We start from the raw sequence: 18,176 nt of genomic DNA, 5'->3' as shown, positions 1-18,176 counted from the left end.
CACTTTTCACCATACTCATCTTAAACTGACTTATAATGAAGATCAACATAACTGTTTCCAGACCATAGTTCTTCAAGTGCATCCTTTTCTAATTCAAACATAACATATAAGTTAAAATATCTTCAAATGCATCCTTTTCTAATTCAAACATAACATATAAGTTAAAATATCATTATCAAGTCAAACCTTTGATAGTTTTTAATCCTATGATATTTTATATCTTAAATATTTAATAATTATTCTTCAAAATAAATATATTTGTCATTGTAAAAAAAATTGTTAAAACAAAGTGGTTTTGAAGAATATATACGTCTAATTTTGTTCTCATGTTTGTACCAAGTGGCTGGTAGAATGCGTTGAAACAAGCTCTGAGTTTTTCTCTTAAAACAAAGTTATGATAACACAAAGTTACTGAAACCTAGCCCTTCCAACACCATGGTTTTCACCAAATGGATCTGACACATCATTATATGGAATAATAACGGTCAACACTAAAAAAAGCCAACTCATCTTTATCCGCTGATACAAGACACAATTGATATCATCTCATGACCAAGTTTCTATCTTCTCGAGCCTTATCTTATGATGTTTTCCTTTCCAAATCACTCATAGTTCAAATTGTGTTTAGATTTTGTATCACCTAGTACAGTTCCTACAACGGCCCTAATCTCTAGGACGATTACTTACAACGGTTCAATTAAGTCTCTATATATTCAAACTCTCCATTACAAAACATTTGATCGAACAACATCCATTCATAAAGTTATTTTTGGAAGTATAAAAAAGAGAAATCAAGAAATATTTCAAATTCACAAGAAGAATTCATTCTATACACTTTGTATTAAAATATTAACACTTGTATTGAGCTAGAACTTTTATTCTGTAAACACTCAAACATCATTCATATCACAAAACTTAGGAAGAAACACCCCTACACTAGCTGCTAGGTTGAAGTAAAGATCAACAATATTAGGACAACACTTGTAACACTGTGGAGAACATAACTTCTCTATAAAACGAGATTCAAGAAGCGCGTCTAATGAAATCCCAAGCGATTTTCTGTCTAAATTACAAGCTTTTATGCATTGGTCGTTTTCAATGTGATCTTTTAGTTTATCAGCTTTAATATTTGATGTTTCGCATGTGTATGCTTCTTCTTCTGATCTTTTCCCATGTTTCTCGAGGACACACCTTTTGCTGCTAGATGAAACAGCAAATGAACATGTTTCTGAGCTTAAATTCTCACATTCTATTCCTCCTGTATTGGTTTCTCGACTACCATATTAGTTCATTAGTTAAGAATCATACCACCAAACACGTATTGGATTAGAAGTATCTATACTATATAATCCAGTATTAAAAATAATTTGGAGACTTACCCAGAGTGCATGTTAGGGTTAGAGACATGACAAGGGAGACTATAACCAAATTCCTTAAGATAAATTTAGAAGCCATGGCTTAAAGGAAAAGATAGCTAGTGACTAAAACTGGTTGGGATTTTTGTTGCTAACAAATTTGTGCTTGGATGAATGTTCGTTTATGAAGGTCGATGGTTGGTGCATTTATATAATTTGAATAATTTGAATCTGAATCAGAATAGCTGTCCACCGATGCCTTATTTTATGGTCCGTGGGGAAAATTCATAACTTGCTTAACACATGGAAGATCCCTTTTCTTACTTAACATACAGTGTTAAGATCTTTGATTACATTACACATTAAACGTTTACTTCTTTTTTTTTTTTTTTTAAATATATTTTAGCTTATGTATGATATAAAACTTTGGCATGTTGCTGATAATGAGGAGAATGAAGAACGAGTTTTGTATTTTCTTGATCGAGTCTTTGTGCCTTTAATGCTATGGAGGCTTTGTAATGGTGTTTCCTTGAACAAAATTTCCATTTCTTGATATTTTATTTACTTTACTTGTTTGATGTTTTATATTGCTTTCTTCACTTATCATTTTGACCGCCTATGATTTTGTTTCGTTGTTTATTTATTTGCCCACGACTTTGTTTCATCGTTTATTCGCATACGATCTTCTTCATCGTTTTAGCCTTTAAGAGTTTGTTTCATCATTGCCTGTCCCATTGTTGGGACCAGTAGTAAGCTTTGACGTTACTAGGATAATGCTCAGTCAAAGGTCGGATCCCATGTGCTCCTATGTTTGAGCTCGGTTTGAGAACGACATATCATGGACTTTACCGCCTATGCACTGGAGTGACTAGCTATCAAGAGGGGTGTGTGCCATTTGTGGCTTAGTGTGCCATATATTCACCTCATACCCTGCCTTCTTTAATAGAGATTGACACAATATCAACAAAGAGCATAATATTATTCATATCAAAATATTACATAGGAAGATAATCAACCATTAAATCTTTAGGTAAACTTCGGAATACTTAGCTAAAACATCGTTTGAGTTTTGCAGTGTTCCACGTCTTTAGGAGGGATTCTCCGGTCAAAGTCTCTAGATTGTAGGATCCACTTCATGCATGTGTTGGTCTTGATCACATACGAACCTTCACAATTGCGTGCGAGCTTCCCGTCTCCAGCGTTCTTTCCTCCAACGTCGGCCCATCTTATTAACACAAGATCCATGAATTTAAATTATTGAGGCCAGACTTGCTTGTTGTATTTGGATGTTGCCGCTTGGCGGATGACGACGCTCTTGAGGGTGATGGATGTCATTCTTTCTTCTAAGAAGTCTAACTCCTCCTGATTGCTTCGACATTATCCTTTTCTAACAAGGGGTGAGTTGTTCTCCAACTAAGTTCTTCTACTTCAACTAGGATGACTACTTCAGTTCTGTAGGTCTGTCGAAAGGCTGTTTCAACTATCGTTGAATGAGGTGTAATTTGGTGCACTTAGAGGACATGTGGGATCCCATACCTGGCCAAGATGTTCCTCTTGAAAAATTCCAAAATGTTGGCAGTGGTGATCTTTTTCAAGGCTTGTGCTTAAATCCGCTTAGTTAATTAATCCACTACCATAATCAGAAATTTAAGTTGCACTATACTAGGGGAAATGATAAAGAATGTCCATACCCCACTGCGAGAAAAGGCCAAGGTAACGTTAATACACATAACTCTAATTAGGGAGAGGGAGTTATGAATGTCTCCATCCGTTGGAATTCATCAAATCTCTTCACATATTCTTTGGTATATATCCTTAACCACTGACAACCAATCACTACTATAAATATTACATTTAACCTCCATTTGATATGAGGTGTTACATATGATTCAAATGCAAGGAAACAAATGATTCAGATGCAAGGAAACAAATATAGTCATAAAAAGTGCGCCATATTATCCCTCGATTGGAATTCCACCGACGAGTAAGGTGTAATGGTCATGAGTTTGATCCCTAACAATTTTTTTTTGGAATTTTTAAATAGCGAAAGACCTTTTCCTTCGGTTTTGTCATTTAACCGACGAGTAAAACACAATTGAGTTTATTATATCTAATGTGGATTGTTTATTTCACCAAACCCTAACTGAACATATGACTTTTTAAATTGGTTTAAAAAATAATTATATGAAAAATTATGTTGTATTAGTTTTTTGAGCATCTTGTAATGTTGTGAAAAACGATACCAATAACAAAGTATAATAGGGAATTAGGGAAGAGAATAAGAACACAAGAATTGGTTATAACTGCTATTCTTTCACTTTCTCTTACAACAAGATTACAAGTTTACAAGAATAACAAATAACCTCTCTCACCCAAATTAGGATTTGCAGCTTGGCAATGATGAGAGACTAGTATGCTATTTATAATAAAACCTAACATACTAACTAATGGGCTTTTTCAGCAAGGCCCATTACACAAGCCAACTTAATAAACAAGCTAACTTAACAAATTAGGGTTTAAACACTAAAACCTAATTTAACATGCTAACAACTCTAGCATCTTCGACATCTGCATGCTAGACCCATCTTCGACTACAGCATGCACACTTCGACACCAGCATGTGAACAATCCTTCGACTTCATGCTTAACTCTGTCGAACTGTCGAACCAAGAAGCTACCCTTCGACAATACTAGAGTTCGATCCAATATCTCACAAATCTCCACCTTGGACCTAACTCTACAACGTCAAGGAACAAACTAGCTTTCTTCATGCAGCTTTATCAACTGCATACAGTGGAAAAACTTGCAACTCGGCAATGTTTTGGTGATCATATCAGCAGCATTGTCTTCAGTCGAAACCTTCAGCACTTGGACTTCTCCACGCTCGATTACTCCTCTGACGAAATGCAGCCTCACATCAATGTGCTTAGTTCGCTCATGATAGGCTGAATTCTTCGACAGATGTATTGCACTCTGACTATCACATTTAACAGTGATACTTCGACCTTGAAGTTTCAGTTCCTTTGCAAAACCTTCAAGCCACAAGGCTTCTTTCACAGCTTCAGTTAAGGCAATATACTCCGCTTCAGTGGTTGATAGAGCAACAACCTTCTGAAGTGTTGCTTTCCAACTAATTGCTGTGCCAAACATAGTGAAAACATATCCAGAAATAGATTTTCTGGAATCCATACAACCTGCATAATCAGAGTCGACATATCCTTCTATTACTGCTTTACTATCTTCACCCAAGGCTCCACCATAAATTAGGACTCTATTCAGAGACCCATTTATGTACCTTAAAATCCACTTCAATGCTTGTCAGTGAGCCTTTCCAGGATTCGCCATGTACCTGCTTACAAGACTTACTGCGTATGCTATGTCGGGTCTAGTACAGACCATAGCATACATCAAAGAACCGACTATATTAGCATATGGGATGCTATTCATATAGGCTCTTTCGACATCAGTACTGGGACACTGATCAATACTCAGCTTGAATTGAGGGTTTGTTGGAGTCACAACTGGCTTCGAATTCGACATACCAAACTTTTCAAGAATCTTCCGTAGATATGCCTCTTGAGATAGGCATAACTTCGACTTCTTTCTATCTCTTCGAATGTCAATTCCAAGAATCCTGGAAGCAGCTCCCAGATCCTTCATATCGAACTCCTTATTGAGTTCAGCCTTCACCCTCGTCACATCTTCAACATTGTTGCTTGCTATGAGAATATCATCCACATAAAGCAACAAAATAACAAATGAATTACCAGGTCGAAATCTGAAGTAAACACAATGGTCGAACTGACTTCTAATGAAACTTATGCGTGCCATGAACTTGTCGAATCTCCTATTCCACTGTCGAGGAGATTGTTTCAGCCCATACAAAGATCTTTTTAGCTTGCACACATAATCTTCCTTTCCCTTTTCGACATACCCTTCAGGTTGCCTCATCAGGATCGTTTCATCTAAATCACCATACAAGAACGCAGTCTTCACATCCATTTGTTCCAGTTCAAGGTCGAACTGTGCCACCATGGCAAGCAACATTCGAATGGACCTATGCTTTACAACAGGAGAAAACACATCATTGAAGTCGACACCTTCTTTCTGAGTGAAACCCCTTGCAACTAACCTTGCCTTGTATCTTTTCGACGTCACTCCTTCAATTCCTTCCTTAACTTTGAAAATCCATTTACAGCTGACTAACCTTGCCCTGACAGGTTTCTTGACCAGTTCCCAAGTATGATTATCATGAAGAGATTTCATCTCATCATCCATGGCCTTCAGCCATTCAGTCTTATTTCGACTCCTCATAACTTCCTTATAGTCTCTAGGTTCTTCGTCTAGAACCTCACTTGCAGAGATTAAGGCATAAGCTATAAGATCTGCATATCCAAGTCTCTGAGGTGGCTTGATGACTCTTCTCGACCTATCTCTCGACAATAGGTAGTCATCGTCAGTTTCCTCAACTTCAGCATCTTCTGCTTCTTCTTCGACTTCATCTGGGATATGCAATTCAGCATCAACATGCTCCACCTCAACAGGAATCTCTACCTGTTCCAGCTCTTCCGCACTTCGATCATCATCATCAGTTTTCTTAAAAGCCATTTCAGCTTCATTGAAAACTACATCTCGACTGGTGATACACCTCCTGTGACCTGGCTCTAGGCACCATAGCCTATAAGCTTTGACTCCTTCAGGGTATCCCATGAACATGCATTTCAGAGCTCTAGGTTCGACCTTGTCTTGCCTAATATGAGCATAGGCTATGCAGCCAAATACTCTCAGTTTGTCGAGATCTGGTGGATGTCCCGACCAAACTTCTTCAGGTGTCTTCATATCTAACGCTGTCGAAGGACATCTGTTTATCAGATATGTTGCTGTCGAAACAGCCTCAGCCCAGAACACCTTCTTTAAACCGGCACTAGTCAACATGCATCTGACTCTCTCCAAAATAGTTCGATTAAACCTTTCAGCCAAACCATTTTGCTGTGGAGTACCTGCAGTAGTTCTATGCCTTGCAATACCAGAGGCAGCACAAAAACTGTCGAATGCCTCATTGCAAAATTCAAGGCCATTGTCGGTTCTCAACCTCTTGACCTTTCTGCCAGTCTGATTTTCAACCAGAGTCTTCCAACTTTTGAAATTCTCAAAAGTTTCATCCTTAGTCTTCTGGATGAATACCCATAATTTTCTGGAATAATCATCTACTATGGATAGAAAATACCTTGCTCCTAAATGTGATGGACACCTTGCAGGCCCCCAAAGATCAGCATGGATGTAATCAAGGGATCCATGTGTTCTTTGTTTGCCTTTGTTGAACTTCACTCTGCAAGATTTTCCAAGTACACAGGGTTCACAAAACTTCAGCTTTTCGATTTTGTCTCCACCAAGCAGATTTTGTTTCCCTAATTCGACCAGACCCCTTTCACTGACATGGCCCAATCTCATGTGCCAGATTTCTGTTTTCGACAAAGGTTTCGTGGATGCAACATTTGTCGAACCACTTACAACTTCAGCCTCAAGGGTATACAAGCCTTGTTTCTTCACGCCTCTCAAGACTTCCTTCGAACCCTTCATGACTCTTAGGATACTTTTCTCTCCTTGGAAAACATATCCTTTCTTGTCGAATTCACCAAGAGAAAGCAGATTTCTCTTCAAATCAGGAACATACCTGACTTCAGTCAACAACCTTATTGACTCATCATGGAGCTTGAATCTCACAGATCCAACACCTGCAATCTTGCAAGCCTTGTTGTTTCCCAACAATACTGATCCACCATCTTGATCACATAATTCCTCGAACAAGTCTTTGTTTGGAGTCATGTGCCAAGTGCAACCTGAATCCATAATCCACTCCTTCTTAGAGTCACTGCTTGAAACCACAAGAACATCAGATGATTCGAAATCATCTTGAACAATGGCAGCGTTGCCATTATCCTTACCTCCATGATATTTCAAGCGTTCAGGGCACACCTTTCTTGTGTGACCCTCCTTCTTACAATGGTAGCATCGAATGCCAGATGCTTCGCCACTGTAAGTCTTCGACTGGCTTTTGCCTTTCTTCTTGTCGAACTTACCATCCTTTCGTAAGAGTTTTCCTTTAACGGCCAAACCTTCGCCAACAGTCGAAGGTTTATGCTCCTTTCGTTCATTCAAGTCCTTAGAGTACAAGGCTGATTGAACTTCTTCAAACGTCAGGGACTCCCTTCCATACAAGAGAGTTTCTTTGAAGTGAGCATGTGATCGAGGCAAAGCGCACAATAGTAACAATGCTTGATCTTCATCATCAATCTTCACATCAATATTTTCAAGATCAAGAATCAGCTTGTTGAACATATCCAACTTCTCAGCCAACACTTTGTCTTCAATCATCTTGAATGAATACAAAGCTTGCTTCAGGTAGAGTCGATTTACCAGCGATTTGGTCATGTACAAACTTTCAAGTTTCACCCATAACCCTGATGCCGTCGTCTCCTTTGATACCTGCCTGAGAACCTTATAACCAAGGCTCAACAAAATTGCGCTGTGTGCCTTCTCAATCATAGTCGTCTTCTCCGCTGCCGTTAATGCAACATTCATGGCTGCCTCTCCCTTCAACGCTTCCAAACACCCCTGCTGAACCAGTAGGGCTTTCATCTTCAAGCGCCACAGACCGAAATCATTCACTCCGGTGAAATTTTCAATCTCATACTTTGTTGACGGCATCTTCTCCACGCTCACCGCACCAATTTGTTGTGAAAAACGATACCAATAACAAAGTATAATAGGGAATTAGGGAAGAGAATAAGAACACAAGAATTGGTTATAACTGCTATTCTTTCACTTTCTCTTACAACAAGATTACAAGTTTACAAGAATAACAAATAACCTCTCTCACCCAAATTAGGATTTGCAGCTTGGCAATGATGAGAGACTAGTATGCTATTTATAATAAAACCTAACATACTAACTAATGGGCTTTTTCAGCAAGGCCCATTACACAAGCCAACTTAATAAACAAGCTAACTTAACAAATTAGGGTTTAAACACTAAAACCTAATTTAACATGCTAACAACTCTAGCATCTTCGACATCTGCATGCTAGACCCATCTTCGACTACAGCATGCACACTTCGACACCAGCATGTGAACAATCCTTCGACTTCATGCTTAACTCTGTCGAACTGTCGAACCAAGAAGCTACCCTTCGAAAATACTAGAGTTCGATCCAATATCTCACATGTAACTTATCCTCTCATTCTTTATTGGTTTGAATTTTGTTCAATATTTCAAGTTTTTCATTGAAAAACAAATATAAGCATTGAGAGAAAATTTTAATCATTAAAGAATGAGAGATGAACGATGAGTTGCAAAAATCTCGAAAAACCTTGATTAGTTTAAAATGTTTTTCAAATTCAATGTAATTTTTATATTATTATTTTCAAAATCAATTTAATAGGTTATATATTCAAAAAGGGGTTAGTGAAACAAACAATCAATATTAGATATAATAAATTCAAATGTATTGTCTATCATTCTGATGTCTTTTTGACATGTTAGGCAGAACAAGATGAGAGATGCATAAAGAATCACACAAATATATTCTCAATCTCCATCTCAAACTCAATAACAATAACCAAACAACAACATATAATTTTCTAAAATTTGCTAAGTAGAACAACTAATCAACAACAACAATAACATCAACAACTTAAAAACAATAATAAATAATGACAACAACATTAACATTGAATCTCAATCTAAATAACAACTAACATTAAACAACAACACAAAAACAAACAATCTCTCAACAAACTACATCAACATCAACCTATAACACAAATCTCAATAAACCTATAACGTCAATCTCAATAAACCTATAACGTCAATCTCAATAAACCTATAACACACTTATCTCAAAATAACAACAAAATATAACATCAATCTCATTTTATATAACAACAAGATTCAACCTCTATAGTTTCGGGTCTAAATAACAACAACAAGAACAATAACCACAAGAGCAAGAACAATAACAACAACAACGACAACAACAACAACAACGTTAATGTAATATGAGTAGTTATGGTTGACGTACCAGATATGTGAAGAAAAAGTGATTGCAATGGTTTTGGTCTTTCATTCTGAAAAGTATCGAACGAGAGCCCTAAACACATATCGCCTGCGTATTTCGTTATTTTTTTAGGAGTTGGAGGATGATACATGTTTAGGGCTCTTCGTTAGGGTTTTGTGTATGTTGTTTTAGTTTTAATAAGCAAGTGAAACTGAAAGCTACAAGTTAAGATATATATATATATATATATATATATATATATATATATATATATATATATATATATATATATATATATATATATATATATATATATATATATATATATATATATATATATATATATATATATATATATATATATATATATATATATATATAATAGAGTAAACAATTTCACTCTGGTTAGAAAACATAACTAAGGTGAAAAATGACTTATTTTTGGATAAAAATAAAATATGTAAAAATGAGCCACTTTTAATGAAATTAAAATATAAGCTGAAGTTGTTGGGATTCGAAGCATGTACCCTGAATTAGCGTACCCCTCAGTCTCCTTATAAAACTGAAAAAATAAATTGTTCTTATAAAAAGATAAAAAAAAAATTGTGCGTACATGTATTATACCTCGCTTTTTTGTTAAGCGAGGTAACATCTATTGGAACAAGATTTGGTTCTACAAAATGTCTCTGAGTTTTGATGATAATAGTGAATATGTTTGTATGAACAATTTTGTTATACTAATGTTTGTTATGTTGAGTACTTAACAAACATGTTCTGATTCTGATGAAAAGGCGTGGCCAAAACATCAGAAGCTATCAAGTTATGTTTCCGCGCTACAAGTTCTGATGAACAGTAGCAAAGCTTCAGAAGCATCTAAAGTCATTACTCTAATACGAAGTCTGAAGAAACCATTGTGAAGACCAAGTGCTGAAGACTCTGAAGATGTGGTTCTGAAGACTCTGAAGACTTGAAGCTCTAAAGACTCAAGTTTCTGAAGACAAATGGTTCTGAAGACCAAGTGCTGAAGACTCTGAAGACGTGGTTATGAAGACTTGAAGCTCTGAGGATCCAAAGCTTATTTTCTTTTCTTCCAACTCATGTTGTGAGCCTATGAAGTTCAAGAAAAATAGAAGATAACATTATGTAATACGAGGTACAAGGTACAAAGCAATGTTTTGTACCACTACCAAGAAAGGACAGATGTTGAGTACTATCTTGTCTCCCACTACGTTCAAGCCGCCAAACTTCTGGAAGTTGCAGAACTTCCCTCCAACAGATATATTATTATATTGCCTATATAAAGAGCTTGAAGACTCAATAGAATGCTGCTAATTCACGATCATATCCATTCTTGAAATACTGTTCATAGCTTTATATTATTAAGTCTAATTTTGAAATATATTGTTTACATTCAACTTGTGTTGAAGCACTTATACTATAAACATACTTTGATTCAAACAGCTGTTTGATTCTGTCTCAAGAGACCTATTGGTCAGTAGTCTTGGGAAGTTTAGGACTAGAGAGTCTTAAAGGTTGTCAGTCACATGCGGTTGCTTCTGCAGGGTTAATCACTTGCGGGTAGCTTGTGCAGGGTTAGTCACTTGCGGGTAGCTTGTGCATTGTAGTTAGTCCCCTGTGGTTGCTTGTGAATTTTTAGTCACTAGCGGTTGCCCATGAAATTGTAATCAGTTTGATTATAGTGGATTAAGACCTCGATTAAGAGAGGCGAAATCACCTTGGCGGGTGGACTAGACTAGCTTGGGAATTTCTCAAGTGAACTAGTATAAACATACCTTGTTCTTTCCTTCTTGCAATCTATAGTTATTATCAAGAGTAAAAAGTTTGTTGTTTAAAGATGGGAGTTATTTTTTATTAAAGTTTTGTTTGTTAAAAATCCTATTCAACCCCCCCCCCCTTTTTAGTGTTTTTTCACACCTTCAACATCGTTGTCATAAAATGTATTATTTGTAATAGTGAATAGTACCAAACTCTGAGAAATTTCTTGGCTAAAATTCTAGCCCCCATATATTATCAAAAGATAAATTTAAATATTTTGTCATCACCAAATGGGGGGAGATTGTGAAGAATGCATCTTATTTCTAGTTCAATTTTGATGAAGACAAAACTATCAAGGAAGAAAAGTGTTAATTCTCTATTTTTATGATTGACATTTATTTTGGTAAAACTAACTTGGCAGCAACATATTAATCAAGATGTTCTAACATGTAGAGAAACATGTTGAACAAGATTTCCTATCATGATGATTCAACATCGTGTCTGTTACAGCTGTGCAATTAGATATATTTGGTGTATAACAGATTCTGAATATTCTGGGAATATTATGCTATCCTATGTGGCGTTCAAGATTGAAGAATCAAAGATTTTGTTTTAATTTAAAGATATTAGGTTTTTCTAAATGTTGATACATTTTAGGAAACCCTTGATTGAAGGCTTACTTTTATGGAGAAGATTAAGCATATTTTTTAGCAGCTTCCTTGCTGCATTTTTAAAGCTCAAATTCAGTCCAAACTATGCATATAAATAGAAAGCTACAAAGCTAATTTAAGCGTGGAACATATACTGTGATTGAGTGATCATTTTAGGGTTATGTGTTCATGTTAATTGTGAGCCTCTCTAATATCATCTTGGTATAAGAGAAGGACTGTCTCTATTGAGTTGTAAGTTTTGTTAATCACTCATAAGAATTTAAGCATTGAGTGATTGTGTGTCTTTGAAATGTAACTTCTGAAACATTCATTGTTATTATAGTTTCATCACTGGTGTGATTGAAAGGGAAGTGAGAGGAGTCTCATACCTAGGTTAGTCTTAAATAGAAGTTAAGCACATGTAGTGATTAGGTGAATAAATTGTAAACTGGAGATAGTTTGATGAAGGTCTACAAACCGATACTATTTAGTGGATTTCCTTCCTGCCTTGGTAACCCCCAAAGTAGGTGTTATTGTACATCGAACTGGGTTAACAATTCTGTATGTTCTTTTATTTTCAGTATTCTTATATGTGTTTACATTGTTCATTGTGATTTGCTCAGATATTAGTGTGTCGACATCTCTTAGGATATATGATATCTGCATACCAGAATTTCAACTGGTATCAGAGCAGGCATCATGCTCTGTATCTGGGTGAGATTCAGGGAAGATACTTTCTGGTACAATGAACAGGGAGAGAGGATTTGTGAACAGACTACCCATTCTTGATGGAACCAACTATGACTATTGGAAAGCTCGTATGGTGGATTTTATTAAATCCATGAACATCAAGGCTTGGAAATTTATATTCAAGGGATGGGATCCATCAATGGCTAGAGATAATGATGACAATGATAAACTAGCTCAGAGTAACCCTAAAGCATTGAATTCCCTGTTCAATGGAGTGGACAAGAAGATCTTCAGACTGATAAGTAGCTGTCCTGTTGCTAAAAAAGCTTAGGAGATCTTGAAGACTGCTCGTGAAGGAACCTCTAAGGTGAAGATGTCAAGACTCCAATCTCTAAACTCGACATCACTCGCACCCCAACACCCTTTTAATAATTTTCATTTGAGGTAACTACAATCTGAACAAAATTGTTCCTAGTTTCATAAATTTCACACATTTCTTACAAACAGTGATTTCTAGTCCGCAAAAAGTAACATCTTATTCACTAAGGTAACTCCAACAACAACCATCTATATTTGTTAGGTGCAAAATTGTGTTAATATTTGCTCTTGTATTTGGTACCTTTCGACTATTTTATTTGCATATTCTTGGATCCCCGTTTATTTTGAAGTAAATAATAGTATTTTAGTTAATTTAGATTTCGTTTTCTGTTAACCTATTTTCTAGTGTTTTTTGTGCAGGTTTTCTTTTGTGGATGGAACTTGAGGCTTGGATTGATGAAGGAATTGCAAAGACAAAGTTTCAAAGCGCGCGACGCGCGCTGAAATGAAAAATAAAGTTCAAAATCCACGGGCATCCGCGCGTCGCGAGCAAAGGAGCGCGCGATGCGCGCCTTAGGGCGGTTTGATCATTAATGAAGGGGGCGCGACGCGAGCTACAGCGCGCGACGCACGCTGGACGGAATCTAAATTTTGTATTTAAGGGATAGTTCTGTTTTTGAGACATGTTACATCATTTTGAGAGCCAAGAAACCCTAATACAACTGTAGCAACATAGAATCGAAGAATCGGAGAATTGATCGTCGAGAAATCACCGTGGATGCTTGTTATTCTTCCTTCCTTCTTGTGCAAGCTACCATGTCTATGGATAGCTAAACACTTTTGGTGTCAAGGCTTTGATATAATCCTCCTTACTTTTTGTATGTTTTTCTTATGAATATTGTGTATGAACAAGTTATTAATCAATATAGATGATCTAGTTTGTTTATTCTTGAATTTTTATGGTTTAAATGTTTGTGAAATACAATATTTCAATCTTGATCTAACTCTATCATCTATCAAACATTAAGTCTAGACATATAATTAATGGTTGATAATCACTTTGTATCGGTTTATAAATGTTATTTGTATTGTTCAATCGGTTGAGAAATTGTTGGTTGAACAATAAGGTAAATCTTGCTATAACGTTGCGGAAATGAACGGTATAGACGAACGATACGTGAAGTATTGATTGATAACGAATTCATACGCATGTTTGTTGGAAGACATACAATTTTAGGTCGATTTAATTAAGTCTTGATACTTTTCTTTAAACTTAGAACTTTCCTAATTTTAATCTTTGCTACTAAACTTGTGAATGATCTTTTACCAAACCAAACCCAAAGTAACTTTAACTCGAGACAACATAAACTATAGAACGGCGGTGATATCGCACCAATCCCTGTGGAAACAATAAACTAAGAGTACTCCAATATACTTTCAATAATATTCTCATTTATATGGATGATGTCATCATCAATGGAAACTCCACTCATGCTGTAACACCCGTATATTTTAATTTTTAATTTAATTGGAAATTGAATTAATAATTAGAATATTTTGGTTTTATGAAAATAATAGGAAAATGAATGGATTATGGCATTGGGCCGAATGTGACATTAGTAAGAAGGAGGTGTTATGTTAGTAAGCCCATTACTAATTATAATATTATTTTTCATAAAATAACAAGGAATTGGGAAAGAAAGAGCAGAACGTGAAAAAGAAGAAGTTGAAGGGAAGAGCTGAGGAACACAAAGAGGAACGGAAGAGGAAGAGACCAAAATCAAGAATTTTGCTAAGGTAAGGGGGGACTCTCCGGTTAGCATTTCTTATTGTGTCTTGGATAGTAACATTGATTAGGGATATTGTCTAGATCAATTGGATTATAGGTTAGATTTAGGGGGGTTATAATTGATGAAATTGCATAGATTATTGGTTAATAATGTGTTGTTTTGATGTGTGATGATGAATAATGATGCAATTGATGATTAACTGTCTGTAAATGACGTTTGTAATCGATTTTAGACCTAGTATGTGTGAAATCGCAGGGTCTATCGCAGACCTGAGAATTAGTAAAATCGCAGGTCATCTAAGCGGAGAGGGGTCCGCTAAGCGGAGGACCCAACCTAGTTAGCTTCTGTCCGAGGTCGCTAGTGGTCCGCTGAGCGGAGGTCTGAAGGAAGTTCGCTTCTGCCTCACGTCGCTAGTGGTCCGCTGAGCGGACCTTGCTGTGCATAAAATTGTCCAAACTTGAAAATGACGTATCTTTTGAACCGTTGGTCTGTTTTTAGTGTCGTTTCGAATACGGTGAACCTCATGAGATAACCTATGTGTATAAATGATGAAATGAGGTGTAATTCAAATTATTTTGAAACATGAATTTATTTCTTGATGAATGATGTATTATACATATATGTGATGAGATATGTTAATTACATGCTATGTTTGAAGTAATAATCATGTGATGATTTATGAATTGTATGATGATGATGATTGGGTGATATTTGAATGATGTTAATATATATATTTAAACATACTTGATGATGATGATGATGATGATGATGATGATGGTATAAGTATGTTATATATGTTGCATTCATTCATAGTCATTGTTGAGGGATGGATCCTGATGATGAGAGGATTCAGTGAAGGGCATAATTCCCATTGTGTGGAATTTGTGCTGGCAGGGTCGTATCTTGAAGATGTTGGATCGGTCGGTGGGTTATTCCCATTGATGATGTTTGGTACCACATGCATAGTGTCAGTTCATTCATATGCATGATGTTCATAACATGATTGAACGTGTTTCAGTGTTATGAAATGATGATATGTTGGTTGTGTATTTGTAGAATTGTCTGAAATATAATACAATTGGGTGACTAATATAACTATGACATGTTATTATTTATGATGCAATAATATATGTTAATTGCGATGAGACTCACCCTTACACTATATTTTTCAGATTGAGGATAGCGGCTTCGACTCGGTGAGGATTAGCTCATGGGTCTTCGTTTAGTTAGCGTCAGGTGTCATGCTCTAATAGATGTAACACTGAGGAACGTTATGTTTTGAAATTAGTTTAATAACTATGTTTTGTTTTGAATTAATTTTGAGAATTTGTGGTATTGATGATGAAATGTTATTTTGCATGACAGAGATAGATAATTGTTTATTTTATTATCAATTGTGGCACCCTTGGTTGTATGTACTCTGATTTAATTATTATTTGTCGCGGGGGTTTAGAAGGGTGTTACACATGCCATCAACAATTTCATCAAAACTTTCCACAATCACTTCCCTCTCAAAGACTTAACCCCCTAAACTAATTCCTTGGCATTCGTGTTCAGAAATTATCCCTTGTTTCCCTTGTCTAACTCAAAACAAATATGTCCACTGCTTTCTCCTTAAAGCCAAAATGCAAGATGCTAAATACATGGCACATACAACCAAACTATCCATCTATGATTCTCATGAATTTGATGAAACTTCCCTTTATAAGTCAATTGCTGGATGTCACCATCACTCGTCCTGACTTAGCATTTATAGTCAGTCAAATCATGCACAAACTCAAAGTCTCATTGGATAACAGTCAAAAGATCCTTAAATACTTTCAAGAAACTACAGACCATGGCTCAATCTTAAACCAACAACTAATCTCCCTTTTTCGGGGGAACAAGATTAATATTAGTTAAAAAGTTAGTTACAAAATCAATTTGTTAGTTACACTTCCAAATTGATTCAATTAACTTAGTTTTGTTGTGTTGCTTGTATAACAAGTAAAACCCTTTGCCATATATGTTCATCAATTGTAAAACCATCATAATTCAATCAAATAATTAGGGGTGCCAAAATGGATGGATATGGATTGGATTGTTAATAGATGGATCAAAATGATTCATTAGTCCATTAACAATCCACTTAAACTTCCTTAAAAATATCCAATCCAATCCATCCATTAAGAATAAAATTCACCAAATCCATCCATTTAGATCATTTTAGTGGATGGATATCCATCCATCCAAAAAATTAATTTAAATATATTTCTAGAAAACTCGATTTTACTATATTTTCAAAAAACTTGATTTTACTATAATTTTGGAAAAACTCGATTTTACTGTATTTTCAAAAAACTCGAGTTTACTGTATTTTTGGAAAACACAATTTTACTAAATCTTCAAAAAAACAATATTTTACTGTATTTTCAAAAAACTCAATTACACTGTATTTTCAAAAAACTTGATTTTACTGTAATTTTTGAAAATACAGTAAAATCGAGTTTTTTGAAAATACAGTAAATTCGGATTTTTAAAAATACTGTAAAATCGAGTTTTTCAAAAAATACACTAAAATCATATTTAAAAAAAATAGTAAAATCAGGTTTTTCTCAAAATACAGTAAAATTGGGTTTTTAGAAAATACAGTAAAATTGAGTTTTTTGAAAATACAGTTAAATTAGGTTTTTGAAAATACACTAATATCAATTTTTTCAAAAATTTCAGAAAAATCGGGGTTTTTCCAAAAATACAATAAAATCAGGTTTTTCTAAAAATACAGTAAAATCGGATTTTTCTAAAAATACAGTAAAATCATTTTTCTAAATACAGTAAAATATAGTAGAATTGGATTTTAAAAAAAAAAGTAAAATCGAGTTTTTTTGAAAATATAGTAAAAGCTGTTTTTTTGAAATTACAGTACAATCGCGTTTTTCAAAAATACAGTAAAATTGAGTTTTTCAAACACACAATAAAACCAATTTTTTTGAAAATATAATAAAACCAGGTTTTTAAATGATGTAATGGATTTAAAATATATAATAACAATAATCTATTGGATCATTGAAATATGATGGATGGATTGGATTAATCCATATATATAAATGGATGAATTTTGTTCAATCCATTAACTTATTTTTTAAAGGGTTAAATATGTTTTTGGTCCCTATAAATAACTCAAAATCTTGTTTTAGTCCCTATAACATTTTCGTTCAAAGAATGATCCTCATAAAGTTTTCCGTCTCCAATTTTGGTCCTACCGTTAACTTTCACTAACGGAAGCTGACGTGGCACGCCACGTGGAAGACAACTTGGCAAAATTTTTAAAACGCATTAGATTGAGGGGTTTTAAACCTCCTCTAAATAAACCTAGAAAATTTTAGGAACAAAGTTCTCACAGACATTTCATCAAACACCTTATACGCACCATTTAAAATTGCAAATTCATTAACAAATTCCATTAAAGCCTTCACAAATTCAAACCTGTAAACAATACAAACCGAACCAATTCCATAGGAACCAATTCCATTAGCCACAAATTAGCAGAGACATGGTCATG

At 35.1% G+C, this 18,176-nt stretch overlaps 1 protein-coding gene across 1 annotated transcript; it reads right to left on the bottom strand.

Annotated features, from left to right (window-relative positions):
• Positions 1–890: 890 nt before the first annotated feature.
• LOC131635173 (uncharacterized) lies at positions 891–1,455 on the bottom strand. The gene is made up of 2 exons (XM_058905772.1): positions 1,380–1,455; positions 891–1,258 (listed from the first exon to the last, which is right to left on the bottom strand). Exons 1-2 carry the CDS (start codon positions 1,453–1,455, stop codon positions 891–893), a joined length of 444 nt encoding a protein of 147 aa, XP_058761755.1.
• Positions 1,456–18,176: the final 16,721 nt, after the last annotated feature.

The sequence above is a fragment of the Vicia villosa genome, unplaced genomic scaffold (assembly GCF_029867415.1).
Source record: "Vicia villosa cultivar HV-30 ecotype Madison, WI unplaced genomic scaffold, Vvil1.0 ctg.001440F_1_1, whole genome shotgun sequence".
Classification (NCBI taxonomy): Eukaryota; Viridiplantae; Streptophyta; class Magnoliopsida; order Fabales; family Fabaceae; genus Vicia; species Vicia villosa.
This window is presented reverse-complemented; position numbering and strand designations above follow the sequence as displayed.

Bases quoted from the DNA above. Each gene is read 5' to 3' on its own strand.
- LOC131635173 (XM_058905772.1), bottom strand. From the start codon at position 1,455: ATGGCTTCTAAATTTATCTTAAGGAATTTGGTTATAGTCTCCCTTGTC. The intron at 1,259-1,379 runs GTAAGTCTCCAA...AAACCAATACAG, and splicing joins AACCCTAACATGCACTCTGG to GAGGAATAGAATGTGAGAAT.